At 45.3% G+C, this 27843-nt stretch overlaps 1 protein-coding gene across 1 annotated transcript in view; it reads right to left on the reverse strand.

The window, feature by feature from the left end:
- The window catches only part of LOC142564892 (luciferin 4-monooxygenase-like), a 61646-nt gene extending 34078 nt beyond the window's left edge, over nucleotides 1–27568 (reverse strand). Inside the window, exons 1-5 of the mRNA XM_075676084.1 lie at nucleotides 27381–27568; nucleotides 10037–10140; nucleotides 7679–7881; nucleotides 3766–3934; nucleotides 2916–3053 (exon numbers count right to left, since the gene is read on the reverse strand). Coding sequence (XP_075532199.1) covers nucleotides 2916–3053; nucleotides 3766–3934; nucleotides 7679–7881; nucleotides 10037–10140; nucleotides 27381–27537 — 771 coding nt within the window. The 5' untranslated portion in view covers nucleotides 27538–27568. The remainder of the gene's footprint in view (nucleotides 1–2915; nucleotides 3054–3765; nucleotides 3935–7678; nucleotides 7882–10036; nucleotides 10141–27380) is intronic.
- Between the last annotated feature and the right edge of the window lie 275 nt (nucleotides 27569–27843).

A 27843-nucleotide genomic window follows, 5' to 3' on the forward strand; every position in this document is an offset into this window, starting at 1 on the left:
CTCCGCAACACAATCCAGGAGTGGGCGCCGCGGCCACCACGCGAGCGTCTGCATCGAAGCTTTCGCGCTCGGCGGAACGCTCGAAGCAGAACGCCGGTGTTTCAGAAGCTCTCAAAGCCTGAGCTTCTCCAGAAATGTCTCCATGGAAAAACTCGGAACGCGAATGAGGCGTTCAACAAGGTTGTATGGGAGCGCGCTTCGAAGAATGTCTTTCTTGGCCTCAAGACGCTGAAAATAGCGACAATGGATGCTGTGCTAACTTTTAGTGACCGCAGAATTGCTCGAGCCGACATTTTGATGTCATTCGGAGTTTCTCCAGGACGGCTCCTAGTCCAGTGGTTGCGCGAAGTTGACCGGCGGCGACTGTACTTTGCAGAGAGGGCTACACGACTGGTAACTAAGGAGGCTCGGAAAACAAGGAAACTAGCACAGAAAAGAAGTGTTGACGATGGAGGGCACTACCAGGCTGGTGGCTATTGAAAAAATGCGCCAGAATTTGTTTCTATAGTCCTCTATTGCAATAAAGCTCTTTCTTCCACTTCAAAGCCAATTATCTTAAAACACCAAATTTTGCTGCATTTGACCCTTTTTTTCAGAAACTACAAGCGCTAGGGCGATAACATTTTCCAGATATTGAGCAAACATTACAGAAAGTCTACTGAACCTGGATTTTAAATATTCTTATAGGGGATTTTTGTTTACAGGCTATTTACTGCAGATTTTGGCTCTAAAATTTGGTGGGTCCAGTAAAAAAATGATAACAAAAAATCTAATCTCTAAAAAAAAATAATCCTGGTTCAGTAACACTACCTAACATTGCTGATTACAGTGCCACGAAGATTAATGTTCTAACCCCAGCAGATCACGAGAAAAAGGGTCACGAACATAGCCTAAAATGCATGGCTAGAATAGGACCTACCCTGTCCCCTTAAGCGGAAGTAACATCACCGATCACTCCATCGTATGGTTCTCGGCAAACATGGATAGGGGGCGGCCTGCGAAATCTCAACGAGATCGCACACGAGGCGGCGCGAGGACTCATTGACCGCGTCCCTCCGGTTTCCCCCGCTACCCACATATCGAGTACAGGAATCAGTTATTCACGTACAACCAGCTCACTAAGCACTTTTATCTCGGCAGACGAGAGTTTCCACTCCCGGATAAGAAATTAACCCGCAGTCAGTCGGTCACGTTACGCTTGCTCCAAACGAACTCATACCCCAACCCCTGGTGCATGAAGCACATCGACCCGCACTACGATGGACAAAATGTGTGTGAACAGGGCAGGGAACGTGTAGACTTGAACCATATGATGTGTGGTTGTGCATCGACTGAGGCCTTCGCCAAGAACAAGGAACATTGGGACAAAGTGCTAAAAAGTGCTTGACTGCAGGACCAGCTTCGGGCTGTCCAGGACGCCCCCGCGGCGGCGGAGAGCTTCGGGCTCTCTGTGCCGACGTGGGAGCTGCCCTCTTCACCTGGCGCCTAGCCGAGTGTCGTTCAGGACCCTTACTGTGGGGAATAAAGTTTTACCTCCGCCACCACACGCCCACTGGACAATAAGTGGCCGCTACCCTTGAAACATCTAAGAAGAAATGAAAAAAAATACAAGCCTATATGAGACATGTCGCAGTGCGTAGCACGTGTTCGCTAGTCCACATCCGTGTGCCAGCTTCTTTTACGCCAAAAACGGAATAATGTAACGGGCATGTATATCCTTTTTCTTTAGTCGGATTCACGACAGCATCGCTTCACACAGATTCAAATTTGTGCGTTGGATCTGCATTCGAATTTGCTTAGGCACTGGATGCTCGTCCTACACACATTTGTATAGGGAGCACGCTAATGGCACTCTTCTGGTTACAATTTCGTGTTACGATTTTTGACTTGGGATGCATAAAAAATATATTTTATTGCGTTGGCCGCATGTTGGCTGAGTCTACTACGAGAGCCATATTCGGAACAGTGATACAGAAATATACGGCGCCAGAGTTCTGTCACCCTTAGGCGACAACAAACGCCAGTTCAATATTCACTGCTTTAGTCATCACAGGATCTATGACAAAAAACGTTGCGAATCAAACATGAAACAGGACGAGAAATTCCAAGGGTTACCAGAAAAGCTTGTCCGCACTTCTGTTTACGTGTCGTTTGAGCTTGGATGGGTAACGTGCTTCACGAAACACAAATCAGATCAGGGACCGTATCACAGAATTAATTATTTTGCAGTTGTCTCTACGCGTACTTTATCATGTTGAAAACTGAGCATCGCAACCTGATGACCCTGCACTTAGACTAAGTGTTGCCTAGGAATTAAGCGTTGTAAGATAGTTCTTATTATTGCCATTTATTCACCTTCTCGGTACCGTTGTAATACAATCAAGTTCAGTCAATTACTAGTTGAAAATTACCAATGTTGCAATTTATTTTGCGCTCTGGCATGTAATTATCTCCGAACGAAAATTTCTACGCTAGTGCTAGTTAAAGTACTTCGATCACAAGGCTGCACTGTCCATGTTCTTGAGGTCTACGGACCTAGTGCTTTAAAAAGACCGTATGCTAGTGCAGCATACGTTCTATACTCTTTGCAAGCTACACTGAACTCCTCTCTATTTATGTTTCGCTCCCTATCCCCTTTCTCTGTAACTTCGCTTACCCTTTACCTACGCGTAGGGTAGCTATAATGAAAAACCTCTTCCTTCGCTGCCTGACTTTCTGTAGATTCTTTCGCTCCATCTGTCGCTGACACGCACAAGGTTATTGCATGGATGAAGTTTTAATCAATTTGCCCCATGCGGCAGTGTCAAACTGCAGTTTGAGCACGGAAGTGTGCATGCCGCAGTATCGGGGATTCTGCATATAATATATACAAGAACAAAAATTTGAAAGTAGAAACCAGGGATACGGCGCCTCACCTGGAGTGTTCTTTGGTACACGTCTTCGGTAAAAACTGTGCCGCACATTATGATTCGCTTCAACGATGGGACCGCACCTTCTTCCAACTGAAAGACCAGCTTTCTGAATGCCGTAGGAAAGGCGCACAGGCTAGTCACCTGGAAGTGTACAGCGTGTTGTCAGCGTTTTTATAAGGTACGGTGCAATTAGACAGTTCGTGTCAATGTTTAATGTAGCCGTTTCTGTAAAAAAGTGCGATCAGTTTTATTCTTGGATAAAAAAAAGGTAAAGGTTGCCCGGAAACCAAGGTAAGTTCTGAAATTGTCAGTGGTTGCATACTTAAACGATGGTTACTACAATAGTTGCTTCTTCTGGACAAGGATATCGCTAATGCGTAAGCATCCGTAGGTCAGCGTAAGTACCTGATCTAATAATTTCTTCTGTACAATTACTTTAGCTTAAGAAATCACCTGAAAATAGGTGACCTGAACTTTTCAGTAGGAAACACAGCGAGAGAGGTGAAATATTGAAATAGTTAAAATAGTGAAATGAGGACTGGACGTCTACAGCTCAACATTTTAACATTTAAGCACCAGGGCAGCACACAAAACAACCTGAATATCAGACAACACCACTCCTGGAGTCAATGCCCTTTTTAACCAAGCAAAAGTAGCGATGTACAATACAGAGCGCCTGAGTAAAATTGTGATCCTGCCACCCTTCGGTATTATCACGTGGCCTAAAAAAGTTTTTACTTTACGAGTGAGTGTGAAATGGCCAATTTTGTGTACTTAGCGCAGGATTATTAGCAGTGGCACAGCCCGGCTGCTAGGCGTTTGGTTCCAGGCGATTTCTGCGTTAAAATTTTACCTGATGCTTGTTGACAAGGTTGACGAATTCCTTGGCGGACAGTTGTCCCCGCGAAGGCACCACCATGGCACCCGTGATGAAGGCGGACATCGTCAGAATAAATCCCGATGCGTGCGTGACTGGGTTCCACCCCAGGAGCACATCTCCCTCGTTGAAAAACTCGGCTGCCCTGAGGGACACCCGGGTAAGGCGAACGGGCGTTGCTTCCTGTCGTTACTGTCGTTGCTAGATTGTCAGAGCTTCAACAAGGCCAGCAAACTGCCCGCCTAAATTTAATCAGCGCTAAACGTTCACTGACTTCTGCTCCTACACAATTCAGCACACGGGTCCATTGAGGGCGCGCGCCAGATGTACAAGCATTCACGATTGTAGGGGTAAACCCATAGAACATTCATTCGCAACTATTCAATATTTTTCGTCGTATTCTACAGGACCATATGCTTCGCCATATTCCATAGTGCTGGTCAGGTGGATTCATTATGCAAATTATCTTTACATCCAGTAATGGCCTTGAGAATCGGACCACCATTCTTTAAAGTGCCATTTCATAGTTCTTTTTATTTTAGTCCACAAAATGGTTTTCCAATTTATTATACACTTCTTGCTTCACTACGATGAAAGTTTCGAATGTTCTAGTATTTCTTAGTTGAAAGCCTTTCGAAAGCGTACACCATACCTTACCTAACCTAACCTCGTATCCACGGAGCCTCATATACGCCAAGTAGGAGTGTAGGATTATATTACGCCGCCTGTTCGCAAGAAGCGGTTCTCTTGAAGGACAGATTCCAGAAAGGGCGAACGCTCATAGAGGTGTTCGTAATGAGAAAGAGGAGGAGAAGAGGAGAAGAGAAAGATGCCGCTATTCAGTTCCATTCTTCTGAGAGGCACGTCATGAAAACACGTTTCTAATGACAGAACGATGCCGTTACCGTGATTCAGCATTGTGCATACGCCTGTGTTGGCCCCTTTTTAGACGGACCGTCTTTTGCGATAGCTGGTCTAACAGTGTAAAATGCAAATACACTGCGAAAATACGCATACAAATAAACCAGACATGACGGACGCGAACGAGCGCCTTTATAGACATGTCTGTGAGAGAATGCATGACCCCTTGACAGAATAGACTATCGTACAAAAATTAGTCGGCTTTCCTCGAGCTAGAGATTACGGAAGCTGCGGGTATGACAATTCAGCTAACATGCAAATGATGGTCAGCATATGCATTTACCTCAAAGCGTACTGAATGACGTTGCAAGGACGTTTGAAGCTACCAGTACAAAAGTTTCACACATCAACGAAGAAACCACAATGCTCGTTGTATCCGAATGTTTGCAACTCCACGGTTACTCCTATTTATTTTCATAGGGAGCTTTTTGGTTTGGCAGACGACAACCAGTGTATGTTCTAATAGTGCCCTAGGCACTTTCGCAGCCATTTTGCGCTACCATAGGGACTCACCTATAGAGACACCATTGAGATTCTCAACAACGTTACGAGTAGTAGATAGACGTCAGGGCGAGTAAAGTGAGGCAAAAATAGTGCAGTTAAGTACAGACACAGCTGCAGGTATAGCAACTAATTTGCAAATGAGGCTTTCCAGCCAACTTCCAACACCGTGCTTTTCTTTTCTTTTCTGCCTTACAGTCCTCCAATTAAAACAATTAGCCCAAAGAAACGTACTGCTGAAGTTGGGAATTCGCCACTGTAAATTGATAAATTGCGGCGTTGATTATGCTGATTATGCGCCGTTCCCGCTAAAATACCATCGCGATAACCAGTGCGACGCCACATATTGTCAGTAAAGCATAACCCGCAAACGACGTAATGTTTTTTTCACTTTCTCGTTACTTTGAAAACTATCAGTAATATTTGAACATTTGTTTTTATATACGGGTTTGCGATAATGAGTCGCCATGATGTGCATTTTACATAAGCATCCAAAGAACTGCGTCCTATTCTTCTTAGGCTTCTTCGGTTTAGGACGGTGGCTCCTTGGGCAAGTTGGTACGTGATACCATGGGCGCATCTGCTAGAAGACAGTGACTGCTACTGAAAGGGACAATGTGTTTCCGTACGTTTCTGTATGTGCCTCGATAACAGCCCGTGATTGCAGTGAACATCTGCCTAAGCTAGTTTTCTTTGATAATTCTTCGTTCTACTATGTAAAAAAATCGCAAAAATACTGAGAGCACGCAATAAAAAATCTTTACATCCTGATTTCTATAATTAGAAAATCGAAGAGCTTGGAAAAATAGACAATTATAATTAAGATAACTCTTCTATGTCACGCAGCAAAGTAACAAAACACACTGTTAGGCAATTCAACACACTGCTTCGATAGTTCATGAACGCGACGTTTGCGTTGCAGCAGTACAGATGAACCGACTACATGGGACAAGCGAGAAGCAGAAGACACTCGGCATTGCGAGGCATTTGCTAAGAATGGGCCGTACAAGGCATGTCCTGGGAGGTGATGTCATGCCGGATCAGCAGGTGTACTTTTTTTTCAGTAAGCAAGACCGATTGGTTTTCGCATGTGAGGTGAGTCTGCCAACACACACATTTGTGGCTAATCCGCAAAGAACTGATAATAGGCGGGTAATAAAGAAACATACAAAAATGGTTTCGCCTTCCCTTTTCGTCACTACTCCGCGCATTGCATGCATGCCGTCGTGAGGCAGAGATAGATTTCGTTTTCAGTTAGGAAACGATTTTTAGAAATGAGTTTTCAGAAAGGGAAATACTTTATTAGGTAAATAAACTTGTCTATTCCTAAATGATAACGAAGGAAGCAACCGTGAAACTCACGGCAGAGAAAGATTGCTCGCTTGTGCGTAGATATTGTGCCAACCCTTCATAAGATAACGAGGACATGATTTGTTGCCGACGTTTCGTCGTACAATACCACTAAAATAACGCATTCTTTTACATTGCGGCTGTGAATAATCTCGCTGCCTTATTGTTAAAAGTGCATACGCGCAGTGTTTGTGAAGAAAGTTATTCTTACAAAAAATCTGCAGAAATGAACCGCCGTCGTTATACGCCGGCTATAGTGTATTGTTGTGGTCAAAGTCGCGGGTTGTTGTCCTATCGTGGCTTCCTCGCTTTAGCGAATATTATAAAGTGGCCATGGTAATCGCTAAGTTAATCTCTTTTGCCCCAGTGAGTCCTTCTCTTTTAGTTAAGCTTCCGTTACACAGGATTATGTAGCCTTGCGATGGCAGATAAGAATGAGTTATTTGATATCGGCAAAAATGGTTGCTTTTTTGCATTATATCACATAGCTAATTAAAATTATCAACTATGAACACTGCCCGCACTGATGACGGGTCAAATAGGATGTGTTCAGGAGAGTGACTCCCATTAATCATCGGCTTCAATTGTACCGACATTTTCAAATCTTTTTTGAAGAATGAATATACAGTTTGGGAAACCTCCACTCATGCTTGCTAATTGAGCAGGCAGCATAAATGTTCTTGAGAAAACATTTTTCGCGTGTACTGCTGCACTGCTACAGTTATCCGTAAACCAAGAGGAATAGGTTGCCTAATTGACAGGTGAGCATGACAGGTGGGCGTGGGTGGAAAGACACAGGCAGAAGAGGCTATTTACAGGCTATTTAAACTGGAGCCAGGCAGCCAGGCCGACACTCGCTCGCGCAAAGCGCACCGACCAACTTCATCGTCGTTCTCGCGGCGGCTCGTTTCTTGAGCATCGCTCGATGATATCGTAATAATATGATGCAACAATAAGCGTAAGCGCGTATAGACTCTCACTAATAACATTTTCGGTAGTCTGTGGTATTTCTTACGACCCACTTCACAGTGAGTAGCCTGCACGCGCCAGAAGAAGCGAACAACCTTCGTAAGAGCATGCTGGGACACTCATCACTACGACAACATAGCGTTCTCACCTGCACAATTCTGCTGACGCATTGAACGCGTACATGCTGATCTCTGCTCCTTTGGGCAGCCCTGTGGTGCCTGTCGTGTACGTGTACACTGAGATGTGGTTTTTCGTGTCTTCGATACGTGGCTCTTGAAACTGGCCGCCATCTTCTCTTTCGAAGTCTTGAACGCACAGGAAGCCTTTAGCAGGGCTTGTTGAAAATAGGGCCTGTAAGGTAAAACTGTTGAGACAGTGTGACAGAGTTTTTTGGGCTTACATGCACGGCCCTAATGTAAGCGGATGTCCGTACAGCAGTGTTATACGTCACGTGGTATCAGCAAAATTGAAATCCAGGGATAGCTTTGAGAGCTGACCCCCGATTCCAGAGATTTCAGAAAGAATCTCGGGTCTACTCGTCTTAGGTCCTCGTCGGCGGCATATATTGAGCAGTGGATGGAGAACCGCGGAGCAGTAGTAATGCCAGAGGAAAGGATGGGAGGGTTACGTTGAAAAAAAAGGCCTTCAACTCGGTCCTTGAGGTTCACCGGGTGCAATCATTTGCGGTGAATACAGCGTGCATGTCACTCCGACATGGCTGGAGCGGCCTCAGGCATCCTTTCGCTTCTAGTACATTCATGGCTTGGTCAATCACCAAGCATGGCAGGTCGTCGAAGGCACTTTTTTTACATGAAAAAGAAGTAAGTGTTCCTGTTTTTCCGAGTTTTTGGCTACCTGCGATGGAAAGATGACGTCTCAAATGGCATCGGCCAAGGGACAGTGTCGCCGGAACTACTTCAGCTGTTAAGGAAAGTCGCCGAGGGTCAATCGAGACGCAGAATAAAGGCTTAGATGGGATAGTTGGTTGCCGGCTTGATGGAACATGGTTAAAACGGCGCGTTTTGAGGAGAGGACATAGAAAGAATGCACACAGGACAGACGCCGAGCTCCAGTTAAAGTTCGGTGTCTGCCCTGTGTGCATTATTTCTGAGCCCTCTCTTCAAAACGCGCCGTTATAACCATCTTTCATCGAGACTCCGAGTTTTGCAGAACATTGGCGATAGCACGCTCGTGCGTTGTTCATAAATGCGACGCTGCTCTTCGATCTTCGAAACTCACTACGCACCGCAGGTGTGCCCGTGTCAGCGACGTCCGACTGTTGCTTGAGGTGAATTTTCCACATCTTCCATTCATGTACTTCCCCTGCACCTCTTATAGATTGCGTTGCCATTATCATCATTCGGACTGACGAAAGACTCCTGTCATATCACAATATACTCTGCTTGGCTTGCTCAAGTTCGGCCGGCAGAAAGGCACTGTAAGGAGCAGCTGTGAAATTAGGAGATGAATGGATGCGCACGAATGTAAGCCACCTGACGGGCGGGGCTCTTACTTAAGGTAGCTCAGTGCCTTGGATAAGAGAACATTGGTAAGGTAAATTTCTTTCTTCGTAGTAATTTCTTCCTACTACAAGATTTGATTAACATTGTACCAAGGTAACGGAAATTATCCTGTTTGTTAATATTGCACGAAGGCAATCATAATCAACAATGATTTCTTGTCGGCGTCATTCCACACTACATGCATTTGTACAAGAACCGTGGAACGACGGCAAAAAGGACAAGTCCCTTCCTTCAACTGCAAAGACGGGAGGCAAGCGTGCTGAAGCAGTAGTTGTGCGCTCTGATTCCCAGCCATAAATGAAGGCGTAAATGCAGGGTATATTACCTTATTGATGAATAAATACTTTCTTGAAGCAGATGCATTTGAGTTCAATTCTGAAGTTGGAGTTCTCGCACGAGTGTTAAAACTTTAGTGTATTAAAATTGGCTCCCGTCGGATGACGGCGAAAATGCATCCTGCTGGCCGAGCGCTGCCGATGAGATAAAGAGTGCCCTGCCACTTCCTCGTCGCCAGTCACGATGCAGACGATTTTGTTCACCGAACACAAGCTTGAGAGCTGCACAATATCACTGCGCAAACGCTCCATCACGTGACTGTTTTTTTCATATGGCGCGGGCTATCTTTGCAACCTGGGAAAAAGGAATACGTGCGACGTATCGCTCAGCAGACAACTCAATCGGTGGTTTCTGAAGGTGCTTTACATATCTGCGTATCATACTTGGTGTCCTCAGCCAATAATTATTAAGTTGGCCAAGTAAAATTAGTCATTGAGTTACTAGGAAAACGAAAAATTGTCTGAGTTACTATAGGCTATTACAAATAATATGCATTCGGTTCAATTTGCTTCCGACGCTCCTTTCATGTTTAAATTCTGGGCCCAAGTTATGTGGGACACCCTGCATTTTAGGCTAGACCAGAGAAATTATATTGCCAGCGCAATAGCTGCTACTTGCGTCGCAAGAAAACACTGCAATGTTATCACCTTGAACTGGTGCATCTTGTGTATATTGAGAATTTTCGCAGCATTCTGCTGCTCAGTAAGAATGAATTTAGCACCACTGTCTTCGACGAGGTACAGCACGTCACCTGCGAAAGAAAAAGCAATAAACCGCGATTCAAGGCAATATTTCATGAAACAAACGTAAGTTATCTTCAAAATCACAGTTGGTATGATGCTCATATCGCAGTTGAAATGAAGCACATCTGCAAGAGGTGGTCCTGGGCTGAGCTGTCTTACACAGTGATAATTTCTATTGTAAGATCCGGAAGCCCAAAAACAAAACAAGCATGGTCCGGCATTGTTTTGTCAGTGCTCTGTCTTTATATTGTTCGAAATTTGAGACGGGAACTAGACCTATATAACTTATGTAATTTTATACATTGTTTCGGATCCGTTAAAAAAGTAAATATTCCCTGTAGCATAATGCTGCGAAAATTCAGAGAGACCGGCTCAAATGTCAGCAGCTAGACATCGCAGCTGTTGATGGTAATAATAAAATTGATTCATTTGTCATGTTGCTGGTTCGCAAGCGCCTCATGCAGCATGGCGAGGCGTGAAAGCAAAAATACTTAGTTAGATGTGGGTTCCCCACGTCACCAGCCTCACTTTCTCCATCATAAATCACTTAGCAAGTGGCGACAGTGTCAGGCTGGTGAGCTAATTTCATTTCACAAATTTGAGGTCCCGCAATGACTGTGAGTGTTGCCAGCAGCGCGCTTGTATCTGCATAGCTGGTATGATGGCGGCGGCACTTATAGTCTGCTTCGCACAGCCGCCGGGGATGCTCTACTACAAGGCATCCTGTGGCTAGAAAAGGGTGCCCACAATACATGCCATGAAACCTGTAATGAACCTATTGTTTAGATGGTAACCCCTACTTGCAATTGGAAAGCATTCTGATGACAGATCTACGCACTGGTCGAACAAGCAGCTTTCATGTGGTACCTGGATTCAGAGCCAATAATTTCTACACAGTACACTCCAGTTACATTCACTAAATATAGCGTCTTGTGCGCCTTAGGTTTGGGCCCAGGAGCATCGAGGCATGGGTTCGTAAACGGAGAGGATCAGCACCCAAATTTATAACTGAGGTGTTATGTAGCCTATCATGAATGAGCGCTCCTCTATCATACATTGAACACGCAGCCTGACAAAGATTGCCTTGTTTGCCTACAATGTCGCAAACTCGCTACCTCCAAGCACAGTAGCTGGAAAACGCTGAGAGAAAGCTATAGCTAAAGACGGGAAGGTTAGCCCTTGTAGGTCGACAGGCTACCCTGTGAGAGGATAAGGTGAATGTTGAAATAAATATAGAAAGAGACACGAGCGCGAAAACGAAACTGTACATGATAACGACGTGCCTCGCCATTCTACTGAAAATTTGTTATTATGTTAACTTGTCCTAGAAAGGCACCTTCTGTGCGGGGGACGCTCTCGACAAACGTCCGAGGGTTGTCGTTTTGCAAGAGATGGCGATCGTCGGTTCTTGTAACGTGGTTGATAGTTTGGTCATGGGTGCTCTGAAACAAGCATATTCGCTCGTTTCAGCATTTTCAGCTCGTTTCAGCATTCGCTCGAAGAAGCGTAGTTCTCTCCTTGCCGCTACAGTCATCGCATGTAGAGTTGTTGGCCATTCCGATGCGTAATTCACAGCCGTTTGTAAAGCCCATGCCTAACCACAGCTGGAAGATAAGTGTTTCTTTAGCTCCCGATATCCCATGGCGGAAGACAGAACTGTAGATGTGGATAAAAGCAACGGGGACGAGTGTTTTTTTTCTCAATTCCGCCGAAATAAATTGCGCCAACATCAATTCATCTAGTAGCAAGCGAGGCCTTGCTGTAGCGTCGGTCCTCTACAGCTCTTTTTGGCATGCAATGAATTCTATCGTGGGCAGATTGGAAAACCTCGTCCGCCCAGTAGTTACCGTAGATACAGAAATATTAAAAAATGTGCATTATTAAATTGATAGAATAGAAATTCTTGAAAAAATATGAAAATAAGGTGAATATGTGGGATATAGTTTACATCTTACTAAAGACTTTAACCATTTCATCGTGAAATGTAGTTGGAGAAGATGTATCACCATGGGTTCGGCAAAACAATACAACAATATTTTAAAGCTTACCTGAGCGTTCGTCATCGATACGTCGAATAAAACAAGTATACATGCTACCTGTGGTTCAGTAAATTGGGAATTCCTCAGTATAACCTACTGGCACCCATTCTATATTTTTTAAATCGGCCCTGAAACAATTTTTTGCGAACATACTAAGTCCTTTGGATCAGTCGTGCTGGTCAATAATTGATGCGTTTAAGCGCTCCAAGTAAAGCGTTATTTGTTATATTTTATAGTATATTTATATATTATAAATAGTATAGTATAGTATATTTAGTGTTATAAGTATTTGTTATAAGGCTTAAGAAATGTGCATTGCTAGCGATAACAGCGGCGCCGCTCCCTTGAGTTTTCAGCCACGTGCTCCCAATTGATGTAATTAGCCCAATTCACGTCAGTTGAACGAACTATCCCATTCACTCCACAGGTCGCGTCATCAAAAATTTTTCCAACTTTATGGTGAAAAAATGTTTCTCGTATTCGTTGCTTGTTGGTTAATTCGTGTCCATCAAAGAAGTACCGAGAAGAGAATACACGACGAAAATTTATCGCTACACTAAATCACTTCCGCCACACAGCAAGTGACCTCTGCTTGTGTAATCCTTTCCCCGTGTTGCCGCCAGCTGCGCGGAGAATGCTGGTTTCGAGACTTCATTTCGCGAGCACCATGGATCGCCCTTGTCATGTTGTGGGCTGCAAATCGAGCAGGCGGCGACATGTCAAGCTGCGACATCGTGGACCTCTGCACGGAAGTATGCAGGAAATGTGGCTGCACCGAATCAGGCTCTTCGTATCCGATCAGCGCTTGTATCTCCGAGTTGGCGGCCTTGAAGCCGTGGGATCATGACCACAATGGGAACCTCTAGAATGCATGCACAGGGTAAACGCAAGTGCAAGCGGACTGGTCGGTTTTACTGGTCGATTTGAGGCCCAATCGTGAACGGTTTGTACGGTGCAGCCACCTGGTGGCACAGAGCTCAACTAGACACAGAGAAAGCTAATATAGCAGCAACCCTGTGGGTGCTACTTTGCTGTTGGTGTATACTTTCTGCAGGAGCGTAATCGTAACTTCGTGTTTGGCTGTTTACGCTCAGCCCCACCAGGTGGCTGCACCATGGAGGAAACTCAGGCCACTCACGTTTACGCTAAATACCTATCGTTACAGCGGTAGTAGTATAAATGGGCTTTAATTTCCGCCTCCGCCCATCCGTCAAAACGCACAGCTCGCCTGTGATTACCGGATTACCGGACACGTTCGGCGGTGTGATAGAGCGCTTGGAACGCTGGCAGTTTGGATAGCTCTCCTGGGAGATCGGCGGCCAGGTGTCTAGTGGACACTTTTGAGAGGCTTCGCGCGGTGTCTTTAAGACAGCCGGCAGTTGATGACACGACGTCACTTGAAGGCGGAGCTTAGCTATTGAAGGCGGAGCTTAGCGCTGCTCACTCGGCGATCGGCAGGAGAACAGAAAGCATTGCTAGGTAAAAGGGTAACTTTCTAGCGTCTGTAGATATCTTAATATGAGACCCCTCACGTGAATTGTGGCAGTAATGTTTTACTGTAGCTGTACGCTACGCGCCTAAAAAAAATCTGGGAGCCTTGAATGCCATTCTTAGGGCACAGCACCCACTTTCCGGGGGCTACATATATAAGTGTATATTGTTTCCACCTATGTTTGTACGTTTATATCTAAAAGTTTCTCCACCTACATGGGTAACTTAGTAGCAAGTGGGCGAATGGGTAACGCTTGGGGATGCTGTGCGGAAGTAACAGGGCTCGAAACCAATAATTGGAATAACTTGATGTCAATTAGCATGCGGCAATGTGCGCATACAGCAAACCCGGTTCCCATTGACATGAGTTGCTCTAAACGCAGGATGGGGTGGGTACCGCTGTTCCAAGAAACTCTTCGACACCGACTTGCAGTACGGGGTATGTGCCACTTGGCCTCTGTTAGTCTCCAATGAACGTCTTCGAATCAACTTAGGCGACTTTGTATCTGCGGTTATGTGTGTGGCGCGCTTCAATGATTATCTTTCATGATAACTTGAGCAACTTGGTGCGAGCTGCTGAGAACCTACCTCTCGACAGTGACGCTAAAATTCCACAAGTTTCTCCAACGCTGAGCGAATGCGAACCGAACCTACATGAAAGGGGTCCTAAACAACAGCAACCCGATGAAGCAGCAGGCTGCGCCACAAATGCCCTGGACATATGCCATTCTTCCATAAACGCTTTTCATGCCAGAACTTTAGGGAGCAGCACTATCAATGCACTAGTTATGTTGCACTCTTCACGGAGCCTCTCGCCAACTTGCGTTACTGAGTTTGTGTCACTGACCACAACTTCACACTACACACCAGTCATTTGCCGAATGTGGCGACGTACATGCCTCGCCTAACGAGGACTCGCTCAGGGGAGCCAGACAGATCAACACGGCGGTGATCACCATTGCTGATGTCGCGCACGCGTCCGACACTCAGCTCCAGTCATCTCCTCTCGCGCACGCAGGCTGAACGCCCGAGCACAAGTGCCTCTTTTTCTTCATGAGAATCATTACACCAGCTACGCTGCCGGAGATGGTTCTGCCGGTTGTGAAGACACGCGGGTGAAGAAAACCGCAGTTGACAGGAATGGTAAATGGAAGTTGTCTTCCTTGAACCGTCCAGTGCGTGCCCAACCAGCTTCTCTCGTGGGCGGTACCAAGTGCTGTGCTCTGATAGCTGGTGTCGGTGACGATCAGCCCACCGCTGCAGATGGCATGAGCAGTGACCTGGATGGCGGTGCAGTGCACATTTCATCAAGATACACCCGTTAGAGCAGCCCAAGGAGCTTCGTTCTGTCAGCGTAAACTCTGCAAAAGTGCAGGTTGCGTCCCACACTAGCACGAATGCTCAAATATTCATCGAAGATACGTCGTAGACAACCGCGACGTATTACGACCGACCGCGATCAATGGGACCAACCACGTTCAATGCTACACACAGTAATTCCGCATCAAGGAGCTGCTGCCGCGTTTTTCCAACAGCGATTCGTTAATCGTCTCCGAGACCAGCGACCACAGCGCAACGATCAGTGCCACCCGCCAGAGGAGCTCGCTGCCCGCTCATTGCACCGCTAAACGACGACGAATTGCACTTCCCAGCCTTGCTGACTGTGGTTTTCTCCCCCCGTACGCATTGACAACCGCCAGAGCTATGTTCGGCAGCTTGGCAAGCCGCATCGTGGCCGAGTGTAATGATTCTCATGAAGACAAAGAGGCACGGCCCGGGCGATAAGACTGTGAGTATAGACCGTTTTTTCGTAGGCGCCGCCATATTGTGAACGCAGTGGCGCCGCTTATGAGCAGCGCCATACTGGGTTGGGGGAAAGCGGTCTTTTGCATGGCAGGTACACGCTCGGCGGTAGGTTCTGGCGTTTGTTTTCGCGGTCGCGCGGTCTGTTTAGTATGACGTGCGTCTTCTACGCGGTAAACGGTTCTGTGAGACGTGATGAAGTAGTTTAAGGCGTCATGGCCGGAATTTCTGCTGGCGCTGAGGTGGACGGAACACACAGCGCGATGTGCACTCGTATATTTGAGCCTACGATCGGCCTCGGAGATCAATTGTGCATTTCTGAATGTTCCAATCACTAATGTGACCTTACTGCAGTATTATCCTCTATTTCAAAACTGCGGTTGAGGAGCCATGAAACATACTCGACGATCGTAACAGCGTGGGTACCGTTCTGCTACCATAGGAGCTGTGATGTTGCACTTTGACAAGCGTTCAAACTGTTCGCTACAGGTTGCATTGCGGGAATATTTGGTCCGATGGATGAGGTTTCCGCCCCTGAATATAATAGTATTGGCAAGTAATAGCAGCATACTTTAGTCTGAATTAAGCTCGTCCAGCAAAGGGGCTGTTTACGAACTGCGCGAGCGTCCTGAGCAGTGGTAGGTGCTGGATTAGATATCTTTGTTCTATATACCGCATGATCCAAGCATACGGCATCAGCGGTTATATATTCATAAACGTTGTGCGGCGTGACTATGCGAGGTCGTATTGCGGCGTTAGCCCGTTTTATCTTGCTTTTTCGAGGAAGAGGATGATAACAGATTTTTTTTTTCTGTTGTGTTCGCTCCGTTCTCTACGGCGCACTCACACGTATTACGGAAATTTTGTCCTAAAAAATAGGCTTCGCCTTCTCCTTATGCGATCCCTCTAATATATTATGGCTGTATACAGGCCAAAAAGGCAATGCCGAAGCGCACAGCTTTCATATGTATCGTGCTGGTTCACCAACCGCAGTGATCGTTGTGTTGAGCAGCGCCATCGGCCTCATGCAAGAAGGCTAGCGTAGGCATATGGTAATTTGGAGCCTACTAGACTTGAAATGCGCGAGAACGATGCCGGTGCATCACAAATATTTGATAGCGCCTGCCGCTTAAATGTTTCGTGGTTGCCTTAGGTAGGCCTTGTTCGAGCATGCGCTCTTATGCTTTATGTTTTACTCCCTACGCCAAGCGATCAGATAGTGAGCAGATTTACCATTTCATGCTGCTAATACAGAGACACCGGTTTTCTTTGTTGAATTGAAACCGATATAAGCAAAATAGTTCGCAGCACATAAACACACAGCGACTGATAATGTGTGTACACCGCGGCTGATAACGCGCATCACATTTTTGCGCCCCCAGGAGATATTTCCGCCTACTGTACTTACCGATGCACTGAAAGGTTGCCCTGACGACGTTATATGAACGGATATGGCGTAAATTTCCCAAAGTACGATATAAAACAGCTCGAAATCGTTCCGAAGCACGCGACAGCAATGCTTTCAAGCAGCGCCGCGCCGGATCGCCCAAGCCAGAGAGGAGGAAAGGCTCTCCGAGCGCCCTATCTTCCTCGCCCGATGAAAAGGTCTATAGAGTAACATAGTATGCGACAAGAGCGGACACTCCCGTAGGCGCCTGCGGCCGACTTTGGCTCTCAGCGCACCTAGCGGAATCGGCGAAACGCACCAGCCTCCAAGATGGTCGCGCACGATGCCGAATCTCGGAGGCTCCAATTTCAGTTTCGTGTTTGTATATTTTTTTTTACCGATACCTTTGCTTAAATCGCGAGATTTCATGCAGGCGCTTGTGCCGTTGTTTATATGTTGTGACGACGAACGCGCAAAGGTGTTTCACTCATGTTAGTTCCATTTAAATTCATATTTGCTGTTTCAAGCTGTAACTTAGAGAAACAATCATGCCAACTAATGAGGAAGTAGAACTTTATCGCTTATGATATTGTACGTCTAGTAACTCACGCCAAAAGGTGTATTGTAAATAAATGTGCCGTGTTCCTCAAATATAAATCAACTTGCTGCACAGTCAAGAACACGAAAAAAGCAGACAATTTATTGCAGCAAGATTGTAACAGGCAGATACATGAAAACGGGAAGAAACAGCGAAATGCAAGTAATACGGTTTCACACGGCGCACGTTTAAACGCGATAAAGCCCAATCCGATTTGAATAATAATAATAATAATATTTCGGGTTTTACGTGCCAAAACCACTATCTGAATATGAGGCACGCCGTAGTGGGGGACTCCGGAAATTTTCACCACCTGGGGTTCTTTAACGTGCACCTAAATCTAAGCACAGGGGTGTTTTCGCATTCCGCCCCTATCGAAATGCGGCCGCCGTGGCCGGAATCCGATTTGAATGTCTCAGTCACGATTGGTTCTTTTGCGCAAGCTGCACGATGGCGCCAATATCAGTCGCGAATTTCAATCCGAGTCGGACTTGTTCGCGATCGCAAGTGGTCGTGTGATACCGGTATAATGGAGAATGGTTGAAAATGAATGGTATGATGGCAATAACATTGCACAAGCAAAACACATAGGAGACGTCTTGCAACTATGCAGATAATGAAAAAGAAAACTGCGAATACACGACAGCAATTAATTAGCTGAAAGTGGGATTGTTTTATAAGGAAAAAAAAATATGACGTTCTTCTTGTACTTCTGCGAAGGAAGGTGAATTAGGGCAGCAAAAATATGTGAATGGTAGCGTGCCGAAATAAAATGGCTGCAAAAATAATTGAGCACGCACCAACATCTTCATCTCGAATGTCTAAATTCACCTTCCTTCGCAGAAGCACAAGAAAAACGTCATATTTGTTTTCCTTTTAAAACAATCCCGTTTTAAGCAAATTAATTGCTGTAAGGCAGTGCGTCCGTCATTAAAGAGCTGCAATTAAGCACTTTGTGTTGGGGGTCTTCACCTGCTGTCTTCCAAGCCTTGCAATCGACTTCTGATACTTGGAATTTTGCCCTTGAGTATGCGTGATGTCCTTTGGCTGTGCAGTCTATTTTTAGGAAATGGTGGAGATTCCTGCAATACGTAGAATGACAGACAGAAGGTAACCAATACTGGAGGCTTCAAAGCTAATGAATGTAAAAGCTACGTTCCTTCGTATAAGCAATATTGGAGCCTGCAGAGCTTTATAATGGAGATGCTGCGTTCGCTCATGCAATGCGTATTTTTTTATTACTTTTTTCTGTTAAGGAAGCGCTGTTATAAAGGCTAAGAAACAAGGAACTTTCTACGGTAACGACTCCATACACAATTAAAACACGAGAACACGTATTTTCAGCCCAATGCAGAACAGCTAACAACGCTCCAGCGCACATAGCCTGCTACAGAGGTTGGGAGAGAGCGCATTATTGCCATACTGCAAATATTGCACGTGTACCGCTTAGAAATAACTACATTTATTTTGCAGAAGTAGAGCACCGTACTTTTTCAGCAGTCGCCGCGCGTATCATAAAGCTCTCTGCCCCGAACGGCATGTGTTCATAGGCTACATTTCTTAACGAACCATTTTATTTTATTTTATAACTTCGTCATTGTATCGAACGTGCATCGCAGCTCGGACGCTGTCGCATTGCTGTTTTCGCTAGCAACACCTCTCATTGCTGCGCATAAAAAAAGAACACGTAATGAATGTCAGCGTAGCAAGCTGGCAGCAGCTGTTCATGGCTGCAAGGCCGCCGTCACTCGTTCATGCGGATAACAGTGATATAACGAAAGGCGAAGAGAATAAGTCGTGAACAACGCGCAAAAGAACTTGCTGTGGGCTTACCATGGAACGGCAACGAAGCAGACGCTGGCAGAAGTACCCAACAACGATACTGAGGTGCATTTTACGGAAAGAGCCCGGCAGAGTGGTCGGACAAGGCTTCGCGCACGTTGGGTCAAGCCCAGTGGTCGTGTCGCCTGTCGCGGTACTAGCCGCAGCCGCAGCCACAGCTGCGTTTTTCTTGATAGGCTCTGCCACCTAGTGGAATCGGCGACGCTGCATAACTCGGCCGGGAAACGGCTCGAGTCTGCGCTCGCGTCGTATACTATGTTACTCTATGCTGTGAGCGCGAAGGAAGAATGCGACGCAGCACAATATGTATATATATATATATATATATATATATATATATATATATATATATATATATATATATATATATATATATATATATATATTTTGTGCTGCTCTCAAGCGTGCGTTCTATGAACAAGGTCGGCTGGATCGTGAGTGGTGGCGAAGACGAGACAGGGCGTTCTTTATCTTATCGGCAGCGCTCGGCCAGCAGCAGCATACATTTTCGCCGTCATCCGACGGGTTTTCACCGAACGCACGCTTGAGAGCAGCACGATACCACTGCACAAGCGCTCGGTCACCTTACTTTTTTCATAGTTCGCGGGCTTTTTTTCAAACGCGGAAAAAAGAACTACGTGAGACACATCGTAAAGGAAACAACTCGATCGATCATTTCTGAAGGTGCTCTACAAATATGCATATAATATTTTGGGTCCTCAGCCAATGGTTAAAAAGTTGGGATAATAAACTTAATTATTTGAGGGTTAGTATAGGCTATTGCGCACAGTATGCTTTCGGCTCATTTGCCTTCCGACGCGCATTTCATGTTTAAGTTCTTGGCTCAAGTTTTGTGGGACACCCTGCATACTTCTAATGCGTGATCCGCGTTGCGCACTGCACACACATGTAGTTTTTTTGCTTACTTTGAAACGCGTAATGTTCACGCATTAAAAAAAAATCTAGAAATAATATCGAGAGCATTCATTTCAGGCTGATAGTCGACTTTAGTGCAACCAGCACTCAAGCAGTGCAGTGATACAACATTTGTGCTTGCGTTTTTTTCTTGCCCCTTTCATGTATAGCCGCCATTCCTGTGAAACAGTGTCCTACCTTTGAGTTGACTGGAAATTTTGTTATTTTTTAATAATTTTTGAACTATCTGTTACGGTGCATTTTCCAGTATTCAACCGCACTTGCTTCATACACAAAAAGACTTTAGGCTACGGCCTGCATTCGATTCCGTCCGCAGCGGTTGCTTTCTGATTGCTATGGTGTTAGGCTGCTGAGCACGAGGTGGCGGGATCGAATCCCGGCCACGGCGACCGCATTTCGATGGGGGCGAAATGCGCAAACACCCGTGTACTCAGATTTAGGTGCACGTTAAAGAACCCCAGGTGGTCGAAATTTCCGGAGTCCTCGACTACGGCGTGCCTCATAATCAGAAAGTGGTTTTGGCACGTAAAAACCCATAATTAAATTTTTTCTTTTTTTTGCATTCGATTCCAACAATTTTTTTCCGGCTTACATCGCAGCAGTCCTCGGTGTTTTTTTCTTTCTTTTTTTTTTCGCTCACGCGAACTAGCACCTCGGCTGCCACAGAGATCTGCCCCTTCGAGGAATGTGCGTGTGACAAGAGAATCACAGGATTAGAATATTTGTAAAGTACAAAGCTGATCAATCTTGATGCCTTTCACATAGAAAATACGCCATGTATGATTTCACGCGCGTACGTGTGACCAGGACAGGTGTCATTTCTATAAAGCCACCGGCTACATTTATTTCTGACAATGTCATTTAAAACATATTCCACGTGTCTCTATTCCTGGGCGCAAAATTCAATGGGATCAATTTGACTAATACAGGAAATATTTTATTTGTAGAAAAAAAAGGCCTATCGGCTCCGACGTGGTGCTAAGTTTTTACACGTTGGGCTCACGGACCACTACAAGCTGTTATTGCCGAAACACGTTGCTGAAGAAAGGCTATATTCATTCGAAATCTGTTGCAGTAATAACCTCCGGGTCAAAGGCATCATGGAGGGGAGTGCTTACATCATTTTTATAACATATACACTGAAGTCGTTGTTCGTCCCAGTCATACAATTAATTGAGTGCGCACGCACGCACGCACGCACGCACGCACGCACGCACGCACGCACGCACGCACACACACACACACGCACACACACACACACACACACACACACACACACACACACACACAATAGAACTCCAGAAGAGGGTAACCTGAGGTCATGTCGGGCTCAAACAAGATGTACTAACAAACTACATACGAGCGTAGAACGCAGGCACTATTTATTTTAACATGCAGTGAGAAAATGCCTTTAGAAATATGAAGTACAGAAGATGCCATCTGAAACGTTGTGGAAGGAAAAATCTAGAGCACAATTTCACAACAGAGAAAATGGATAAAAAGAGGATATTAAAAGAAAAGCTTTTGCATGCTTTTAATTAAATGGAGTCTAAATTAAGTCCGAGGCAAACTATATAAATTACGCATGATAGCTAATTAACTTTGTAGTTAGTATTACAGGCTCTCCTCTCCGTAGTTCATCTTTAAACGTGGAAGAAAGAAAATAAAATTGATGCGTCCAGAGGACGCATCAATTTCCGAAAGTAAATTAAATGTCACTTAAGGCGTGTGAATATGTCAATTTCGTCATTCGTTGTGCGTCACAAAGAAATCTTTAGTTAGGCTCCGCACGGAACACAGTCGCAGCTGAGTGCCTTCAATAAAGTCACTTCACAGCGCGAAACAATGTGGTCTGAAATCAGAGGTAGAAAAATAGAACATTCGATGCAGTTGGAGCATTTTGCTGATTGTTTTTTTTTCTTGATTTCAGAATATTAATGGTGTCTACGCTCTTTCTTCAATGGGAAGCACATTTCCTTTTTTCACAGTGATCCCGTGCCTCGGATGCGATGCCGTCTGGTTATAAATTATTGAACGGCAACTGCTAAATTGAGATTCATCTAATAAATCGCTACTTTTCCATTCGTGACTTATCATAATTTGATATGTTCTGGTGAAACTTCAGCCATTCAATTTGCAAATGACACTTTCGTTGTCTAATTAGCAGCGGCTGCACAATATTTAATGCAACGTAGCTCGCTCACTCGAAATCGGATTATATTTGCCCTCGTGAATGGGACGTAATACTCTTTGACGGACAGCGTAGGAAGCCGCTATGCATGTGAACTCGTTCAAATCGCCGTCCTTTCTGCTGCGTTTGAACAACGCCCCCGCCTTGTCTCTACAGCGGGCAGCTTTAGCGCACCAGCTAGTAAATAGGTGGAACTGCTTCGCCGGTCATATTTTCATGTACTTTCCCAGTAAATACATTCTTAGCTGTATTTTTGCTTGGATGATCGGCAGTGGGAGAAGAAGAACTTCAGTTTGGCCTAGTTGGTGCTTACTGCGTAGCATATTGACCGCAAATAAAGACAGGGACAGCGGAAGAGAACACAAACAACATGGGCGGTTTCTAAGGGAAACTTTCCATAATGTCCCCGAATGATCCAGAAGTACTTAAAGATTTTGATATATTGCTGCCGATCTACGTGATTAATGATGATGATGATGATGATGATGATGATGAAGCTGATGGTGACGTTTATTGGCTTCCGCTTATAAATGGGGCAGAGACAAATCACTCAGTCTGCTTGTTGTAATCAGGTTTCACTGCGCCTATCGCCCTCAACCATTTTCCTCAGCTGACGTAATTCTAACTTTAGCATTTAAAACATCTATCAAATACTGTGCAGTCACCTACAATTGTAATGAATATGGTTACACCAATCTCTTCCTTGCTATTTTTTCACCAAAAAGCTAAACATCCTTAACCTATCTCGACTACGGTCCAGTTAATACTTCTATATGACTTGAATCCCAGCGCTTCTCTAAGGCGGACATCCTTTACTGGTCTCGCTCCACCATTACCTTGACATTGCATAACGATTTTTCGAGTCGTTTCCAGGGCTCAAATGCCGGCTCTACATCTTGATCCATGATCCCTACTACACAACATAAGGAACGGTACCGGTGTGATGGAGACGCAATGAAGTTAAATAAGAAGCAGGGTGGCGTTGTCGAAATGGATTGTCATTATCACATAGATGGTGGTTACATTGCCCCATTACTCATCGCAGTAGCGTCGTAAGTCATCGTAACGTGGGTTCCGTCGGAATATTTCTTACGCGTATTCATTTGTTTTAATAAAGTGTGAAATAATCTTGCATTGCAGCAGTTTCACAAAATGCGTTCGATTTCTGGTCGTTCGCAAGCGTAGTAGTAAATTCAACCATCAGAGTTTAAATCAATAAGAACTGTAATGCATTGAGAACACCAAAGGTGAATAAAACAGACAAACCATTCAAAAGGTGCATCTATGAAGCCAACCGACTTGGCTCGTTTATGAAAATCCGAACACGATGGTACCGTTTCTCGTGGTTTTCGGATGAGTCAATACTAAACGAAGGTCCCAGGCAGATTAAGGAGAGGCACTGTATTATTTTACATGCATAAACATCACCTCATAATCACCAGTGCGTGAACATGAGCATAGGGCTGCCATGGGATTTAGTCCTGCTTTAACTCACACCGAAAACAAACATATGATGGCATAAGGTAGACAAAGCGTGTTCCTGTGATTGAAAAATCAGGTTGCCCGCGATTTTGTTGTTATAAACTGTTTTCCCTCTCTCTCTCTCTGTGTGTGGGGGGGAGCGGAGGGTATCTGCAACGCTTAAATCTCTACGTAAACCCATATTTCCACCTGTCCTCATTCATTGTTTGTAAACATAGTAGTTAGGCAAAAGCCTTATGCTTAACCACGCTGTTAGACTGACTGTTAATTCGATGCCTGCGCGGGCCCGAGATAAAAGCAAACGCTGTAGTTGATGTGTTACGTCATGTTACCCTGTAATACAGTGTGATTATTCTTAAGTTTAAGGAAATTCTTAAAAATCGGCTGTGGCAAATAGCATAATTCTTCTACTTGAGCTGGATTATACAGAGGCCCAAAAAATCTGACACGCCTTCAACTTTTTAACAAAAATTGACTGATTATGTTTCGAATTAATACCTTCACGGCACATATTGCAATTTACGAATTGCAGGCAGTGACAATGTAAGACATATACGCTTGAAGTGAATATCCAGAATTACACCAGTTTCGAGTTAGGTAAACAAGTGTGGAACGAAATACATCGGCATTCCAGTTGCTTTTGCGCTTCAGTGTACAAACGAACGTTTTAATTAAAAAATACGTGGAACAACACGGCATTATAGGGCAAGCTTATGGCGCATATCTACAAACTGGTCTTATTGTGAAAATTCCAATTGAGTAGGCCTTGCAAACTCAGTGGCTACAAGTGTTAAATTTCAACATGTGCCGTAAATAAATGAATTTACAAGATAATTGGGGGCTATTTCTTAATTAGTTGAATGTGAGTTTCGATTAATAGTGCTCACTCAACAGTTCTACCGACAAGTTTAGCTGCCTTCCCGTAAAATTTAACTGAGACATAGCAACCTCGTCGGTTCAGTATAGCGACAAGCTTGAAAGAAAAAAAAAACGCGAACACTCCACGTGCACTCATTTTCGCATAACTATGCGCATGCGCATGCGCGCTGGCCTATTGGTCTACACCGGCGCTCAAGTCAATTACATCGACTGTTGCGGTCGCCGGTGACACCGCTGAGAAAAGTCGCAGGTGCAGAACTTCGCTAGGTATCCCTGACCTCCTCCCCGGTGGAAATTCGCTGCTGTATGGGAAAATGTGAATTGAATCTTGTGTTTGGTAAGCCAGCTGCGTCGCTGCATGAGGACCTGCGAGGGCCCGCCGCTCACTTGCGGGGGCATCTTCAATAACTGCGCGCGTCCGGTATTTAATTGTCGAGAGGAGAGAAATGCAGCATTCGGCCTCGCTTCTGGCAGGGAATGCTTTCGGCCTTTGAGCGACATGCAATCAAATACAAATACCCAAAACAACGCAAGGAAATTCACAAAAAACAGCCACGTTTTCTTTTATCCGTTTGAATGACTGGGGAAGAGATGTGACATAAGGTGGCATGTGGCTCTTCTTAGCATCGGCGTTACTTCTTCAGGGTGTTGTACTAGACGTTTCGATAATGATACAAATTCTCAATGTTCTTTGCTCGTAAGCGTGTTCCCCATTGGCTAGCAGCATCCGGTAATGATATGTCAAGCTGAAGATTAGAAACAATTTGTCATGCGAAAAATTACAGGGCCACAATTTTCTTGGTGTGAATACAGCTCGAAGAAAAAGAACATTGGCATGACATTTGTGGACTAGGCACATATATACTAATCAGCGCGTAAGAAACGTTACACGCAAAAAGAAATTGGAGGCTTGTAGGCCCTACGTTCACGGGCTGAACTCCCATATGTGCTTTTTTGGGGGAGGAGTGGCTTTCATTGACTCAGCTGCGCTCGTTGATAATATGTCCTGCAGTGCAATTTACTGGCATCACTTTCAATTAACACTTCTGGCATACGGATATTTGTCAATGCAGGACAATGCTTCTGAAGCTTCCAACTGATCAGAGCCTTCAACAAGTTCTATTATTAGCAAAGTAACCAAATGAGAGGCATGAGTATAAAGACATGCAGCATCTCCTCCCGCCAGGAGTAGCAATGAACCTGCTCTTCTCGTCGCCAAGCAAAACGCCCTAAGATGGTGTTAAGGATCAAGTCCTGCCTGCATCAAGGTCTAGCGCTCAACACCATACCAATATGTGGAGGTCGCTACTGAAGGCAGCCGCATCCACATTTACTAGCCAAGCGTCAGGGTGGAACGGCCTGACGTACCGCTTGTCCTTGGCCGCGAGCTAGCACGTGTTATCGGATCAAGAGTGTTCTGATTTCTTTTCCTATAACTCAGCGTTCTATGGAAGTACCGCTACAACTTACACTATGAAGTTATACTGTCCAAGTGGCATTGAGGCTGCAGGTACTGAGGCTGGGGGGTAGGCATTTAGGTATAAGGGAATGCTTTCGGCTTGTAAAATTAGTAGCAAACATGCAGCCTGAGCTGATTGCTTCTATAAGTAAAAATTACCAGTTGTCACCCGCCGTGGTCGCTTAGTGGCTATGGCGTGGGGCTATTCAGCACGATGTCGCGGGATCGAATCCCAGCCACGGCGGCCGCATATCGATGGGGGTGAAATGCGACAACACTGGTGCACTTAGATGTTGGTGCACGTTAAAGAATCTGAAGTGGTCAACATTTCCGGAATCCTCCAATACGGCGTGCCTCATAAGCAGATCGCGGTTTTCACAAGTACAACCCCGCAATTTAAACTATTCAAATGACGCGTTACCATACTTCCATTTATTTCTCCTGCCTTTGGCGCTACAAAGTTATGTAGCGTTTTTAGGCCAAACCACGAGTGGCTTCTAACCACCAAATGGAAGCAAGAAAGCAACAACACCGCTCGGTTATCACATCCGCTGCTATTCACCCAGCCATGGCTCACGTGTTACTCGCTGAAGGCTTTACTCTCTATTGAATTGTCTCAACTTGACCCCATTTTGATTCAATCCAAGTGTTCCCTGAGAAGGGTAAGAAACTGGACCACTCGCCTTTCTCAGCCAAAGGGCAAAGAGCAATGCCCTCCTACCAGCAGCCCGCAAGAGATCTCTGAATATCAGGCCTGTCTTCACCAGGACACGATTAAGACGCTGCTGCAAGTCACAAACCTGCCACCACATACCTATTACCGCAATCCTACAACACCAAGCTGTTATGCCCCAAGACGAATTGTAGTAACAACAAGTTAGTTTTGATTATTTACAAGTCGCCTTGGTGTGAGGCTGAGTGGTAGAGCGGCTGCCTCCGCTGGGGGAGGTTGTGGGTTCGGTTCCCACCGCCGGGATTGCACCTACTGGTTTACAAATGGGCACAAGTGTACCCCGGCCTGGCGATTGGCTTTCTTCAGGGGTGATACGCTTGGGAAAAGAGCCTGCGCTCTAAATTCCGATGGAAACAAAATAAGGCAAATGATCAGCGAAAAGTCGCTGCAGAAATGAATGCATCTTACGTTCCGGCAGCGCTGGCTTGATCAAGAGGACAGCGGCGCCCAGGCAGCACAGGGAGTAAACAGCGACGAAGGATTCCGCTGAATTTGACACGTTAACGCAAACCTTGCACCCTGAAGATACACCGTAGCGCTGAAATCCGTTGGCATAGCACTCCATAAGATGCAGAACATCTGAGAAACACAGCCATTCACCATTCCGTTCCTGCGTATAGATATCAGAAATCATGAGTTGCACAACGTTTTCCTATTGTCGTTTCATCTGCTCAGGCGGGCTATAACTTTAGCTCGTTGCTGAGAGCTAAAGTTACGGCACAGTGAACACAGGACACAGAGCCTGGAGCTGCAAAATGTTTTTAAGCTTCGACTGTTGGCATGATCAACAGCTAGCCGTTGGACCTACTATACACACAAATTTTGTCTACTGAAACAGGTTATGGCATGTAAACTATGCGCCTTCGCACTG

The sequence above is a fragment of the Dermacentor variabilis genome, chromosome 11, assembly GCF_050947875.1.
Source record: "Dermacentor variabilis isolate Ectoservices chromosome 11, ASM5094787v1, whole genome shotgun sequence".
NCBI lineage: Eukaryota > Metazoa > Arthropoda > Arachnida > Ixodida > Ixodidae > Dermacentor > Dermacentor variabilis.